This window comes from Leptopilina boulardi, unplaced genomic scaffold (genome assembly GCF_019393585.1).
Source record: "Leptopilina boulardi isolate dan_hultmark-lab unplaced genomic scaffold, ZJU_Lbou_2.1 LbouV2_121, whole genome shotgun sequence".
NCBI lineage: Eukaryota > Metazoa > Arthropoda > Insecta > Hymenoptera > Figitidae > Leptopilina > Leptopilina boulardi.
The window spans coordinates 4719337-4734216 of NW_026137665.1; the positions used below are offsets into that span (position 1 = coordinate 4719337).

At 25.5% G+C, this 14880-nt stretch overlaps 1 protein-coding gene across 1 annotated transcript in view; it reads right to left on the reverse strand.

Moving 5' to 3' along the window:
• LOC127285429 (lachesin-like) overlaps window positions 1-14880 on the reverse strand; it is a 195179-nt gene that overhangs the window by 129566 nt on the left and 50733 nt on the right. Inside the window, exon 2 of the mRNA XM_051311434.1 lies at window positions 7278-7800. Coding sequence (XP_051167391.1) covers window positions 7278-7419 — 142 coding nt within the window. The 5' untranslated portion in view covers window positions 7420-7800. The remainder of the gene's footprint in view (window positions 1-7277; window positions 7801-14880) is intronic.

Here is a 14880-nt window from a genome sequence, read left to right on the forward strand (position 1 = left end):
CATTCTTTATTTCATTGGATTTAGACTATTCAATATTGATATATCAAGTATTAACAACATGTTTTGAACATTTTCTAAATGTCAATTATTGTATTAAAATTCGTCTGAACTAGAATCTGAGGTTTAACCAATTTTCTTCAGATGATCACCAATTTCTTGGTCAATAAGCTTCGTTTTCCGTTTATAATTACGCACCATTATGTATATCAACCTAAAAAGAACAGTTAAACATTTTTTTATAATTTGCAGTTGCATTAGCAGGATTTTATCGAGCCATAATAGCTCTAATTATCCTTGCCTCATGAGCCCATATTTCAGTTTTTTCTAAATTTTTAAGAACGACGTTAATTAATTTGAAAATAAATACGATATTCGTGTTCACCAGGAAATTCCACTCTGGAAAACACTTACGTAAATAAATATTCCGAAGCACTAATATAGAAAACAATATGATAAACACATATGTTGGCATTTTAGAAAAACAGACTTTTTACAAAAATAAACTCCTGACTTCGCAAATGGTGGCAGATTGACTTCCAATTTTTACTATCATCTATTGGTGTTAAGACGCACAAATATACCATGAGTGAGGCGATTAGCAAGCCGTCTAAGCATAACAGCAACTAACTATCCTTATCCCTTAATTATCCTTGCCCCATCCTCCCCTAATATAAAAATTCTGCCAAAATAAAAAATGGGTGCCTAAAAATTCGTTTTTAAAAAGAAATTCTGTCAAATGTAAATACAATAATTGATAATTCCCTTAAAAAATAATTGTATCTAATAAAATTCTTTAAAATGAATATTTTAACTAATGATTTATGGTAAATTAATGCACCCCAGCATTTTGTATGGATCATATTAATTTTCTTTATTCTGTTTTACAAAATTTAAAATACTTCACAAACTTTGATACACTCATACGTGGCGCACGATTATCCCATAAAAATCATTATACCTATACCTAATTATTTTTTTTTAAGTATTTTAAGAAATTGGATAAAAAGAAAGAAATTCTGTGAAATAAAAGTTCAGTACCGAAAAATTTGATTATAAGTGAAAATTCGTTTAAAAATTATTATGTCTAATAAAATTCTTTAAATTGAAAATTCTAATTAATATTATTTTTATCGAATAATCATGCGACCCACTTATACTAGAATAATTTCCTCTTTTTCCCTAAATTAAAACGATATTATTGATAAATTTTCAAAAAAAAAAATTTCTCTCATTGTACTCAATATTAAAATTTTCATTAATATATATATATATATGTATATATATATATATGGATAATATATAAGATTCAGTTGAAATAAATTCATATTCATTTTTCTATATAATAAATTTTGAAAGAGATATCAAGATCTTTTTCGAAGATATATCTCAGCATAGAGATACGTACATATATATAATACAATTTTCTATATAGAAGCAGAGAAACCAAGAGTTGCATATTAATTAGTATCGTTCCTGCGTAAACTTTGTGTATGTGTGTGAGTGAGAGAGAGAACGATAAATGAATAATACACCTATACCTGACGTACTTCATCTCCAGACCCATTTCCTCTGGAGTATTTGAGTTTCCTTTATCGGTCGCAAGAGATTAAGAAATTATTCTGTCGCCAAGTTGAGAGTCAGTGAGTGCAGAATGTATGCAAGTGAAAGAATATATACATATATATAACGTTTGACAGGAAAAGTAAAAGATATAGTTGAAGAGTCTGAATAAAAGAGGGGGGAGGGAAGGATGAAGGGGTGATGGTACCAAGATATCGCATTTGAGAATTTAATATGACTGCGGCTCGGTAATTTTAATATTGAGAAAGTGGGAACTTAAGTTTGCTCAAAGAACTTCTATATCCATATAGGTATATCTACATATACACATATATTCAACTCTGTCTTCTCTATTCAGAGTATTCCCTCTGTAATATTCTGCTGCTTTTTTCTGAACTTTTTACTTGTTAATATTCATTCTCAGCACACGTTAAATTTGCGTTTTTCTCTCAATCCAATATCAAACTTCATTAACCAGACAAGGGGAAATCGAATTTTCTTTAAAATCTAATTCGAAAATATTATATATATACAAGTGACGATTTTGCTAGCCGGCAACTCGTTTAACAAAGAAATAATATACTCTTGAAATTTGGTTATGGAATTTTTTTTATAGCCCTTAATGAACCCCAAATTTTCCTTGCAGTTAGAGGTCAATCTTTGCACCATTCACAGAAAAAAAAGAAGTGTTATTTTAATCAATGATAAATTGCATAAGCAATGGCGACTTCAACTGGTGTCATGGAATGAGAATTATTAACCCATCTTAAACCAATTTTGACATGACAATGTTATTAAGAATGGTTTCAGTATGGGTTATCCAGACTAATTTTTATAGTCAAAAATGACTAATTGGTAGTAGAAAAATACTAATTCATTAAACCTTTCACATTTTCCAATGGATTGGACGCCAAACTCTTTCTTATAATTTTGAAAGTAACCCTATACATTTCTATAAAGTACACAATTTTTTTTTTTGCGTAAATTTAACTGAGAGTAGAATATTATGTTCTCAAATTTTTACAAGGTAAAAATTTCACATTTCAAAATATAAATGTTGTTTACACCTTTTCAATAATGTGAATTTTTTTTAAGAAAACGAAAATGTTTTAAGGAATAGGAATTTTAGGTTATGAAATATTTTGATAGCCTATAATGAGTCCTAAAAGTTAGTGAATTTATAATACTAATTTCATGTTATGTTCCGGCTTACTTCACGGACGTAAAATTCGGACAAAATGAAGATTCGGTAAATTGAAAATTTTAGCATTTATAAATTTTGAAGAACTTATAATTCTGCTGAATAAAAATTCTGCTTAATTAATATTCGGTTTAATTAAAATTCTTTTAAATCAAAAGTTGCGGATGAAAAAAACTGTAATTTCAAAATTCGGTACATAAAAATTTTGTTAAAAGTAAAAATTCGATTTAAAAAAAAAAAAGAATTCTGCGTCGAATACTAATTGAAAAATTAAAATTCGTCTAAAAACTAAGTATATCAAATAAAATTCTTTAAAATGAAAATTTCAACTTATTAAGGTGGTCCAGAACATTTTGAACAGTTTTCGAAAATTTCCAAACCACCGTAATTTTTTTAATATTCATTTAAAAAAATAATAAAAAATAAATTCGAAATTTCGGCGTAAAAGCAAAATTTTATAAACATCTTGTTTGCGAAAATAAATTATTCTATAACAAATTTTAATTATTGTCACCCAGAGATAAGTAATTAATTCATGCTCTCAACTTTGTCTTTGGCGTTCCCCCCCCCCTCTCTCTCTCTCTCTCTCTCTCTCTCTCTCTCTCTCTCTCTCTCTCTCTCTGTTTCTCTCATCTTTCGCGCGGCCCTTTTCTTATTTTATCTTTTACTTCTAGAACCTTTATCTTCTAAACTAGCGAACCGAAGTGCTTATAAGATGAAGTTTACAACGAAGAATTCTTTGAAACATTAGAGTCAACTATTTTATGAAACTCCTTGATAAAGTTAACGAATATATATAGTATATAAGAAAATTGCTTAAAAGCCTTGACCTAATATCTGTATGTATAAAAATGCAAATTTTTTCAAGATGAGTAAAAGCTTCAACCTAACAATATTTAATGAAATGCCAACAATCTTAAATAATTAGTTGCAATTTGATATAAGAACTTTTGAATTGTGCAGTATATGAAGTTAAAAAAATACTATTCGATTTTTTTTTAGAATTTTTTTTATCAAGATATAAATTTTTCAAAATTTTTATATTTTAATCCTGGTCAAATCTTAATATAACGTGTGCATTATATTTAGAAAAATGTATAACTTTTTTACAAATACAAAAAAAGTGTTAAAATTTTTTAAATTTATATATTACTACAGCTTTGAAAAAAAGTTGATTTACTCTTTCTTACATTTAAAATAGTTTCACCATTACAAGAAAGTTACCATAAAGTTTCCAATATACTTTTAAGCTGATTAGACTTTGGAAAAAAGAAAAATTCTAATCAAATTCTAATTTATCTTCATGGATCAATTTCACTTTTATATATATATATATACAAATAGGATTGAACTACACGGAAAAATAATAATTTAATTAAACTTTACTTCACTGAAATAATGCAATTTTTAGATGCACAAAGTTTTCAAAGAATTAATTATCTCTAATTGATTGGAATTTTAATCATGTCATGATAATGAATAATGATGTATACAAACAAATCGGAACTTTTTTAATTCGTATATTAATAAATTCTTCGGTGTAAAATTTTATTATATCCAAAATGTCATGTATAATTTTTTTTTTCTCTTTTTCTATAAAGTTTCTCGTTCAGAATTCAACCAAAAGTGAATAAACTCTAATGGATTCTGAAAAAAAAGGGAGAAATAAAAAAATGTCTAAGTTTTGCCTTTCTCAATTCATTTCACATTAAGTATATGTATATACTGACTTGGATGAAAGAATTTTTGTAATATATATATATTTTTTTTAAGAAAAAGAGAAGACAAAGAGACTCTTAAGATTTTCATACTGGTTGCCAGACTTTTGATTTTCCAGTAGAAATGAGAAAGAAAAGGATAGGGAAACTCCGTGACCGTGGAGTCAGGGAGAAGTGCCGTGAATCATTCTATGAGCATAAATTAACGCGCCGTCACAACGCCGGTTAATTAATTAAGCTAAATTGTCCTAAGCGTGAGTAACTGCTGGCGCTTCGTCCAATTCTTCTTGTCCACTTTTCTATGCTTTTTACTCTAAAAATGACTTTAACGTTCGTTCCAGAAATGTAGATTTCGATTATAGTTCCTTATTCATTTCTTGGAATCAAATTTCACGAAAACTAATATCTCTATTATGCCTCTATCTCTGAATTTTCAACTTATATTATTTCATATTTTAATTACACTTTTGCAATTTTAATTCTATTCTCTAAATTTTAATTAGTAAAAATTTTAACTAGTGACTCAATTTTTGCTTTCGAATTAGTTAAATTTTACAAATTCGATAGTAGAAAAAAATTTTTAATTTATTTAAAATACTTTTTTTTTTAATTTAAAGACAATAAAAATTATTCAAATATTTTATTCGAATATTTTTTATTCCATTCATTTATTTTGCATTTTTTAAAAATCTTCAGAATCAATTTCAATAAATAAATTGATCTGATTTCTACAACTTAAAAGTGCCAAAGAATTTGGCAATAAACCAATAATTAAGGAGATTCGACCCATTAACATAACCTCAAACTAAAAAGTAGTTTTTAACAAAACTAAAAATATATTTAAAATTAATTTCATCTAAATTCAAAAGATTTAGTTTTACAATTTTCAAAAAAAAATATTTTTAGTTAAAATTTGTTGTTAAATAATAATTAATAATAAACATTTTGTGTTTCCTCTTAAAAGTTAGTGAACAATTCTTATATTTTTATCCAATTTTTTTTAAACAATTACTCATTTTTCTCTTTGAAAGATTCTTGACAATTTTGATTTTGTGTTTTTGTTAAATAATAATTTATTTTAAAAAATAAAAATTTTATTTGTTTATTAACTTTTGAACAAAATATTTTTATTAATAAACTTATTATTTAACAAAAACACAAAATCAAAATTGTCAAGAATCTTTCAAAGAGAAAAATGAGTTATTGGTTATAAAAATTAGATAGAAATATAAGAATTTTTCAGTAACTTCTAAAAAAAACACACAAAATGGTTATTAATTATTATTTAATAACAAATTTTAACGTAAAATAATTTTTTTTGAAAATTATACAACTGATTCTTTTGAATTTAAGTGAAATTAATTTTAAATATATTTTTAGTTTTGTTAAAAACTACTTTTTAGTTTGAGGTTATGTTAATAAGCTAAGCACCCTTAAGATAATTTATATAGAAATTAATATAATAATATTTTTAAATTCTAAAAATACTTTATATATTAAAAAATACAGTATTTCCTTCAATTCTTGAAACAATTTTGAGGTTAGATTTTAATCTCAAACCCAGCGGTCTCCTGACTTATGACCTGTCAATCTTCACACTGTAAAACGAAAAATGTTAATTCAATACCGACTTTAGGTACTAAATTGTCATTTGGTTCTATTTTGATACCTAAAATCGGTACTGTTTTAGTACTTTCTTTTTACAGTCCACGACCAAAATACTAACCAATTTGAAAACATAACCTCAAAATTAGGTGAATTTATAGTTTAATAAGACATTGGGTTTGAGCTTAAAATACTAACAAACCTAAAAACATACATTCTTGAAAAAGCGGCGACGGCGAAATCTTTTTGACCTTTGGCCCATAAGACCTCAAATTTTAAGGTTATGTTTAACATATGACCTTTGATTTTTCAGGTTATGTTCGTCTTTAGCCTATGTTTTGTCATTTTCAATTATAGTATTAAAATCATCTAATTTTGTATTACAGTATTTTTGTGGAATTTGTCCTATATTATGTTTAAGTATATAGTCGAATAGAAATAGAAAAAGACATTTGGAATTCAAAATACTGTAACTGAGTAGATGCCGTTTAATGGATCTGACTCATGTGTTGAGAAACCTTGACGTTCCTAAAATTTCTACACATCAAGTCAGCAAATGCATTTAAAAGTTGAATGGCAATTTTATTTTATTTAATGGAATTTATTTTGAAATTTTGTTCTATACTTTTCTTCACATAATTAACTATATACTTTCTCTATTTAAATATGTAAACCTAATTATATTTTGAATATTATATTTAATTGTAGATTTTTCATTTTTACTATCACTGAAAAAAGGGTTTGCTATTGACAACCTAACGTTTGGTTGGTATTTAAGCAACCAAATTTTTCTTTGTTGAATCAACAAAATTTTGGTTGTCCTAATCAAACTTTAGTTAGGACAAAAAAAATCCTTTTTTTCTAATTTTGGTTGTGTCAAACCAATTTTGAGACAATTAAAATTTTGTTGATTCAACAAAAAAAAAGTTTGGTTGCTTAAATACCAAACCCTTTTTTCAGTGTAATATTATAAGTATGTATGAATATTATTTGTCATTTTTTTAATATGCTGGAATATAGCAAAAAAAAAAAAATGTAATTTATGATTAATAACCAAAATTTATATAGTGTTTAAATATAAAATTCTATCATTGACGAAAATAAATGAAAATTATTTCTGGCTTCATGTGATATGTTTAAATAAATGGGGCGCCTAAAGAAGTAAATAAAACGTGAATTGCAGGCATACTAACCGGAAATAGTTGGATTTGGGATCAACGCACAGATTGCCAATAGGAGGAATGACACTCTGCAGTTCTGACGACTCTTCTGGCAAGTCTCCAGATTTTCCTCTCTTCTTGCTGGATCACCGATTCTTCTCCCCTTCATCATCATGCCTCGTGCCACATAGTTTTCGTTCCGGACACGTAAACGTGAACGTTACACTCAGATTAGGGCACGAGAACTTTAATAATACGTCTCGAAATTATCCTTATTTTTTTTTTTTAAAGCCCATTCGTCACTCTAATTGTTCTCTGCTAATATGTTATATACAAATTATTCAACACACATTTTATTTATTTCACTTTTGAAAATGCACTCATCAATCTTTTTCATCAACACTACTCGCAAATGTTTGATAATAATAATTATTTTCTTCAATTGAATAATTATATTTTATTTTTCCACTCATTTTCATTATTACACAAATGTCAATTAATATATATTGCCAAATTGAAATGTCCAGGCAGAAATTCTTGATCTTCTTTAGTATGCCTAAAAATAAAATTAATAAATAAATTTTAGAATATAATTTTAATATTTTTAATAATAATAAGTTAAAAATAAATATAAACTTTTGATGTAGTTATATTAACAAAAAGAATTACTTGGATCAAGTAAAAATTGCTGGATTAAAATTTCTAGGTTAAAATTTCATAATAATAAATTTGAAAATAATTTACTAAAATTGCCTAAAGACTGTTTTCCCAATTTCGAAAAAATTAATTTAGTTTATAATAGATTAATAATAAAAATTAATAAATTTTTAATATAAGAAGGAATAAAATTTATGTTAGTGTAAAGATAAGTTAAATATATATATAAATAAATATATATAAATATATATATATATATAAATATTTTTAAGATTAAAAATATTTATTTCTATAAATTTAAATATTAAATAAGTTAAAGTTATAGTGTATAGACACAAATATCAGGAGTCGATAAAAAGTAAAGAAACAGCCCTTTGTAAACATTCAACGGAACTAAAACATCATTTTAATTTTTCATCAAATGATGTTAAAATTTTACATTCAGAAAAAAATTTACGAAAACGAAAAATTATAGAAATGTATTATATTTTAAAAGAAAATATAGTTCAATTAACTTTAAAACTGATGTTGAAAAGTTAAGTTATATTTATTTACAGTTAATATCATAACAATTTTTTAATATACGTTTGTGAACCGACCTTTATATATTCAGCACTTTTTATATGAACCTTGGCTTGATACCGTTTTGATTCTCAATACTAAATCTACTTTTCATTGACCTTTCTAACCTACAAAATTGAAACACATGTCAAACATGTGTTTCAAAAAAAGTTTTATTTTTAATTTATTATTCTTAACTTAACACATATAATATTTTTTCAATTCAATTTTCAAAATTAATTAAAGGTACATGTTTCATAATTATATAAAAAATAATTTAAGTAATAGCTGCTTCTTACAGTTTTACATTTTTATAGATGACTAAAATTATTATAACTAAAATAACAAAAACTCATTATGTATATTAACTAAAATGAAACAGACGTGACAATGTCGGTATGTATTCTTCATAAAAAGAGCGTTTGAAAAAATTCTAAAAAGATTTATCTTTGCAGAAATGTATCTGATGAGGACACAGAATTCTGTGTCGAAACACGTCATATGTCAATTGTTGCAATAAACTAAAAGCCATTTAGGCCAAAAATGAAAAAAACATCTTTTAATTTAAAATTACTTGATATGTAAGTAATTCGTTACTCGGGGGTTTTTGGGGTCGCTAATTACAAATCCGGTGTCCGTTTTTCAAAATTCAAAATAGCCGATCGAAAAAATATTTTTTATTTCTTTTTATAAAATAATGTATTAGTATTAAATAATGCATTATTCGTATTAAATAATTTAGTGTATTAGAATCAATGAAATAAATTTATTTTGTTAAATAATTTTTATTTATATCAAAAAATTAAATATTTGTGTAAAATAGATAAACGAATTAATTTAAATAATTTATGATTTATTTGGTTTAAATTATTCAAGTTATTTAAATCAAAAAACATATTATTTTTTGTATCCAAATAAAAAATATTTAAAACAAGTAAATAATTACCAAATAATTTTTTTTTCAGTGTAAAATTTTGTATTTGCGAATGAATTTCTTTTTTTTTTTAATTTTACTATTTTTTAAATATTCATTTCACATATATATATATATATATTTGAATAGCTTTTGTGATATATGACTCGTGGAAATTTAATTCCACCGAGAATTATTACTACTCAAAAGTGGAGTTTGATTATGGAATAGATTTTTTGTAATTTACTTGGGGAAAATCATGAAGGTATTACCACTGAGAGAATTTTCATCCCTTTGGATAGCGAACACAAAGTATATATGTATATATGTATATATTCCACGTTTCTCGGTGTTCTCATTTCGCCTCCGTAATTACATCTCAAAGGCGTGAGGCGGCGCAGGGAGAACCGGAATCAATTTTTTAAAAGGTAGACCGAAGTTAGAGATGATGATGACAACGGGGGATGAAGAACGGTGCAAATTATCCCTGCAAGGCATTACTAATTAACGTCGTCTATGACGAGAGAGACGCATAAAACAACTGCAATGAGGGGTTGCACTCTTGCACCAGGTGTATAATAAAAGAATGCCCCGAAAGGTACCAAGTTATGATGAATTCTTTTTCCCCTGTGTATGTTTATATGATGCTACTATATATATATATGATAAAAAAAAAACAGAAAAGTAGTGTGTAGAGGTGTGATAACTTCAAGGTTCACATTCTCTCTCTCTCTCCCTCTCTCTTATTCAGAGTATATACATATATATACGAAATCCCACGTCAGAGCTTGCAAAAAATTATTATATTTAAAAATTCTGAACCAAAATTCATATATAGTCGAGATGAATTTCTAAATATAAGCACTATATATAATTGAGGGATATTTTATGCAAAAGACACACCAGATGAAATTGGAAAATTCTTCTTTTTTTAACTTTCTATAAGGCATTTCATATATAAGAAAAGAGGGGGTGTCATTTTACGGATTTTTCTTAAAATTCGATAAATTATAGTGGTACTGATGCTGAATGAATGTAGAAAATTTGGAATTTTTAATATTTTTACGAATATTAAGTTAACAATAATAATAATTTTAGTAATATTTTTTTGCTTTACTTATAACTTTTTCCCTATTAAAAGTATAGAGAAAAATATTAAAATTGTTTTTAACGCAGAACATGTTAAACTTTAAGATAAAAAATATTTTTCTTAAAAAAAAAATGCTGAACACATAAAATTCCTGTATAATTAGTAATAAAAATTATTTAAATAATTAATATCTAAAAGAAATAAAGATAAACTGTTAATTACTTTTTAATTTCTAAGATCAAAAAAAACGAATATTAAGTATCAGCACTACTACAATTTACCGAATTTTGAGAAAACTCTGAGACATGACCCCTGTTTTTTCATATATAAAATGCCTGATATAAGAACGAAATATATAGATTTAGAAAAATAATAAAAATTATATACCTAATAATTACGCAGTAAATTAGTAGCTTTTGAAAAAAAATTCAAGGTTTTCAAGATAAAAAAAATATTTTTTATTCATCATGCACGATTAACTTGACATTCCGTGCTTGTTTAGAGGGCGGAAAGTGGGTCTTTGCCGCCCGAGTGAAAATTCTACTCGCTCTTATTTAAAACATTAAAAATGTACTCATTAAATTTGTGTTAATATTATATTAAATTATTTAATGTCATATGAATTATCATTGAAACTTGTTATACATATGTAATATCTTTCAATTAACCCCTTGACTGTCAATGGCCCATATATGTCCAAAAAAAGTCGTGCCACCTTTGTGATTTTGGACATATATATGTCCACATTAGAAAAAAAAAATACTAAACATAATTAGAATTGAGTGTCAATGTGTATGCTAAGGTTTTCGGGGTCGCTGAATCCGAATTTGAGGTCAGAATTCAAAAATTCAAAATGGCAGACCCAATATGGCGTCGAAAAAATATTAAAAATTGACTTGATTTTTAAAAAAAATGGTTCCTTTAGGGTTTTTGGAGTCGCTAAATTCAAATTTGAGGTCAGATTTTAAAAATTCAAAATGTCGGACCCAATATGGCGGAGAAATCGGTAAAAATCGGTAATTTAAAATAATAATAAAATTTTTCCCAAAAAAACCCCGAGTAACGAATTTTGAACGAATCGAATCAATTTTTCCGACATATTGGGTTCGACATTTTGAATTTTTAAAATCTGACCTCAAATTCGGATTCAGCGACCCCAAAAACCAATAATATAATATAAAAATTTTTTTTGAAACTTTTTTTGGCCCACAAACGATTTTTCTACTCGACTGCGAAGGGGTTAAAATTCATCAAAAATTAAATTTTCAACATTTTTCGAAATGTGATGAGCCAAAAGTTTTGAACGTTCAAATGAACAAAATTTTTTTTGTAACTTCTTTAAATACGAATTTTATTACAAAATATTGTTTAAAATATCTAAAAAGAAGTTATTAATTTAATATTAGTTTAATTTACTGTTTTATTTAACATTGACATTATAATTTTGTAATAATTTATAGATTGAAAAAAATATTTTGTTCATTTGAACGTTCAAAACTTTTGGCTCATAAAATGTGAAATATTTTGATTAAATGAAATTAAAATTTATTTAATTAAATATTTTCGAGAATTTGATTTTCTATTTTGAATGAGATTTTATTCAACTATTACTTTGAGGTTAGGTTGTTTTGTAAATAAAATTTAAGAAATCAGAAAAAATCAAGAAAAATCATTATTATTATTATTATTATTATTGATTTCTGGTGAGTCAAAAGTTCTTATTTTTAAAAAATTAAGTATTTTGTCATCTGGATATAAACATTTTCTCCCTCAAAGTTATTATATGTTTATTTTCGTGTCTAATTATAGCTCCTACAGCACTTTTCTTCCTTTCTGCAAAAATTTCTACAGAAATAGAATGACAGCAACGACAAATTTTAGCTCTTCTTGTCATTATTTTCGAAATAGGAAGCATTCATTTAAAAAATATCAGCTAAATTATATTATTTATAATAAAATAATTATTTTTCATGAACAAATATGTTTTCTAAAAAAAATTATTTATCAAAGCTAATTTATACAACAATTCACGAAATGAAATAGCATAATTTTTAGGTTAAAAAATTTTTTAATTCACAACAGTGCCAACTGTACAACACAAAACTGTAAATATTGGCGCGAAATTCAAAAATTGTAACTATTTAATAAAAAAAAAAAAAATTCATTAATATTATGAAGAAACTTTGAATTATACATGCGAATTCATTTTGAATAATTGTAGTAATAATATATATCATTATCAGAGAGAAAAAAAAAGTATTTCATTAAAAACTTTTGTAAAACACTTTGAATGTATATATATGTATAATTAATTTTCTTTATATTAAATATTATGGCAAAGATAATAGTGGGATGACAAAAGGAGTTGATAATTTCACTAACCGCAACTCTAAATTGAACTCGTTTTTATAATTAAAAGACAATCTAAAACTGTAATAACCAAAAATATAATTGAGAAAGTGATACCTCCTAAAAGCAATTTCGACCATAATTACGTAATTTTCCTTAACGAGATTCGTTGACAAACTTCGCACGTCTATTTCTGCCCTGGCAAAGATATATAGAAAGTCCCAGAAATACCTATTTCCCACGAAATTCCGTACGAATATAATCGATGCGTGGTTCTTCTTCTATCCAGAAAAAAAAGTAAAGTAAAATTCCAAACATTTTATCTCATCTCTCACGTTAATCATCTTCATAAATAAAGTAAATTACTCAATTATATTTAATGACCGTTTTTTGGTGAACGTGTCAAGAAAAAAGCCAAGTAATTTTTTTCCTCGAAAAACCCCCCAAAAAAAAAAAAAAACATTCTTGTTTTCTAGGAACTTAAAGTTAAGGGAACTCTCTCTCTCTCTCTCTGAAACATAGTTTATATACATCTTAGAAACCAAATGCAAAGCTTTACTTTCGGACGTGTACATATAATTACAAAGTTAATTAGGCTTTTGGAGATGAAAGTGAGGGAGTGGTAACGCTTAAGGATGTATTATAGCGTTGAAGCAAATCTAAAATAACGCTAAATGTTGTTGAAATGCGCATATCCTTTAGGCAAATGAATGTCACCTCAGAAAGGATGTTTGCGTGAATATGCCTTGCGATTTTCCAGATTGGGGAAGTGATAATTTTACACCTCCTCCTAAAGCCTTTCAACATTGCCGAAATAAACATCGTTTACTCTTTGCCTAACATGAAATTATGGCAGAACGACTTCGTATTCTCCAAAGTCAAGATTTAATAGCTTAGGCAACTGCTAACTCAATTTTCTCTTCAAATATAGTTTCCAGAACTTTCCAGAAATAAGTTCTTTTTCTAAAATTCAAAGTGGTCGTTAACTCAAAATATGAAAAAAAAAATATAAAAAAAATTTTCTGACATAAAATACTAAAATTTAAAAAAAAAACTTGTACTTTAATATAAACTAGCAAAATTACACGCGCGTCCAACTTTGAATGCAATGGTTGTTTTAAAATAATAATATTAATAATTCTGCATCAGTGGAGTAATAAATTAATAATAGGTATATTTCTAATTTTCACGTTATCATTTATTTATAACACAGAAAAAAATGAGTTTGATGTTATATAAATAGTGATTTTTTTAGTTAAGCCAGCTCATAATTAGTTAATACAGCAAAAATAATTTAGCTAAGTTAATTTTTAAATTTAATAAACTTGTAAAACTATTAGTTCGATTGTTGACGGTAACAACAATGAAAACCCAAGAAAAAACCTATCGAAAAAGTGATGATAAGAAAAACATAAATTAAAACCAATAGTTACAATTGGCGGTGTAAATGTTGATAAATCAATTCTAGTATCGCCAACATAACCGCCGCCACTTGAAATGCCGAGAAAAATTAATTATGTTGTGTCAATTATGATTAAAATATTCTTCGTCACTTATGTATACAGTATATACGAAAAGGCAGAGATTGTTGGGATAAAAGATATTACTGACGAATGGAATTTCTTATTGACAGAATGTTTATAACGAGTAAGATCATTTTTTTTGTGAATTGATAGTAAAAAAAATAAGATTTTTTTGTAAAAATTTTAAAATATAAATATTAAAATTTTAGAAATAAATATTTTTGATAAAGTCAATGTTCGATGATTTTTTATAATCTTTGAAATTACAAAAAATTAGTTTTGCTAAATATTTTTTTGTATTTTCTATAAATATTTCGTTGCAAATGAAAATTTTTAATTTATGTTTTTTTTCAAAAAATTTAATTAATTGATAATTAATAAATATTAAAAAATTATGTAATCAAAAATACTGAATGATTATCCGATAGAAATCAGTAGTTAAAATTTTCATTTTAAAGAATTTTAATTAGATATATATATATAATTTTTTTTAGACACAAATTTTCATTTTTCAAATTAGCATTTGAGAGAAATTAAAATTTA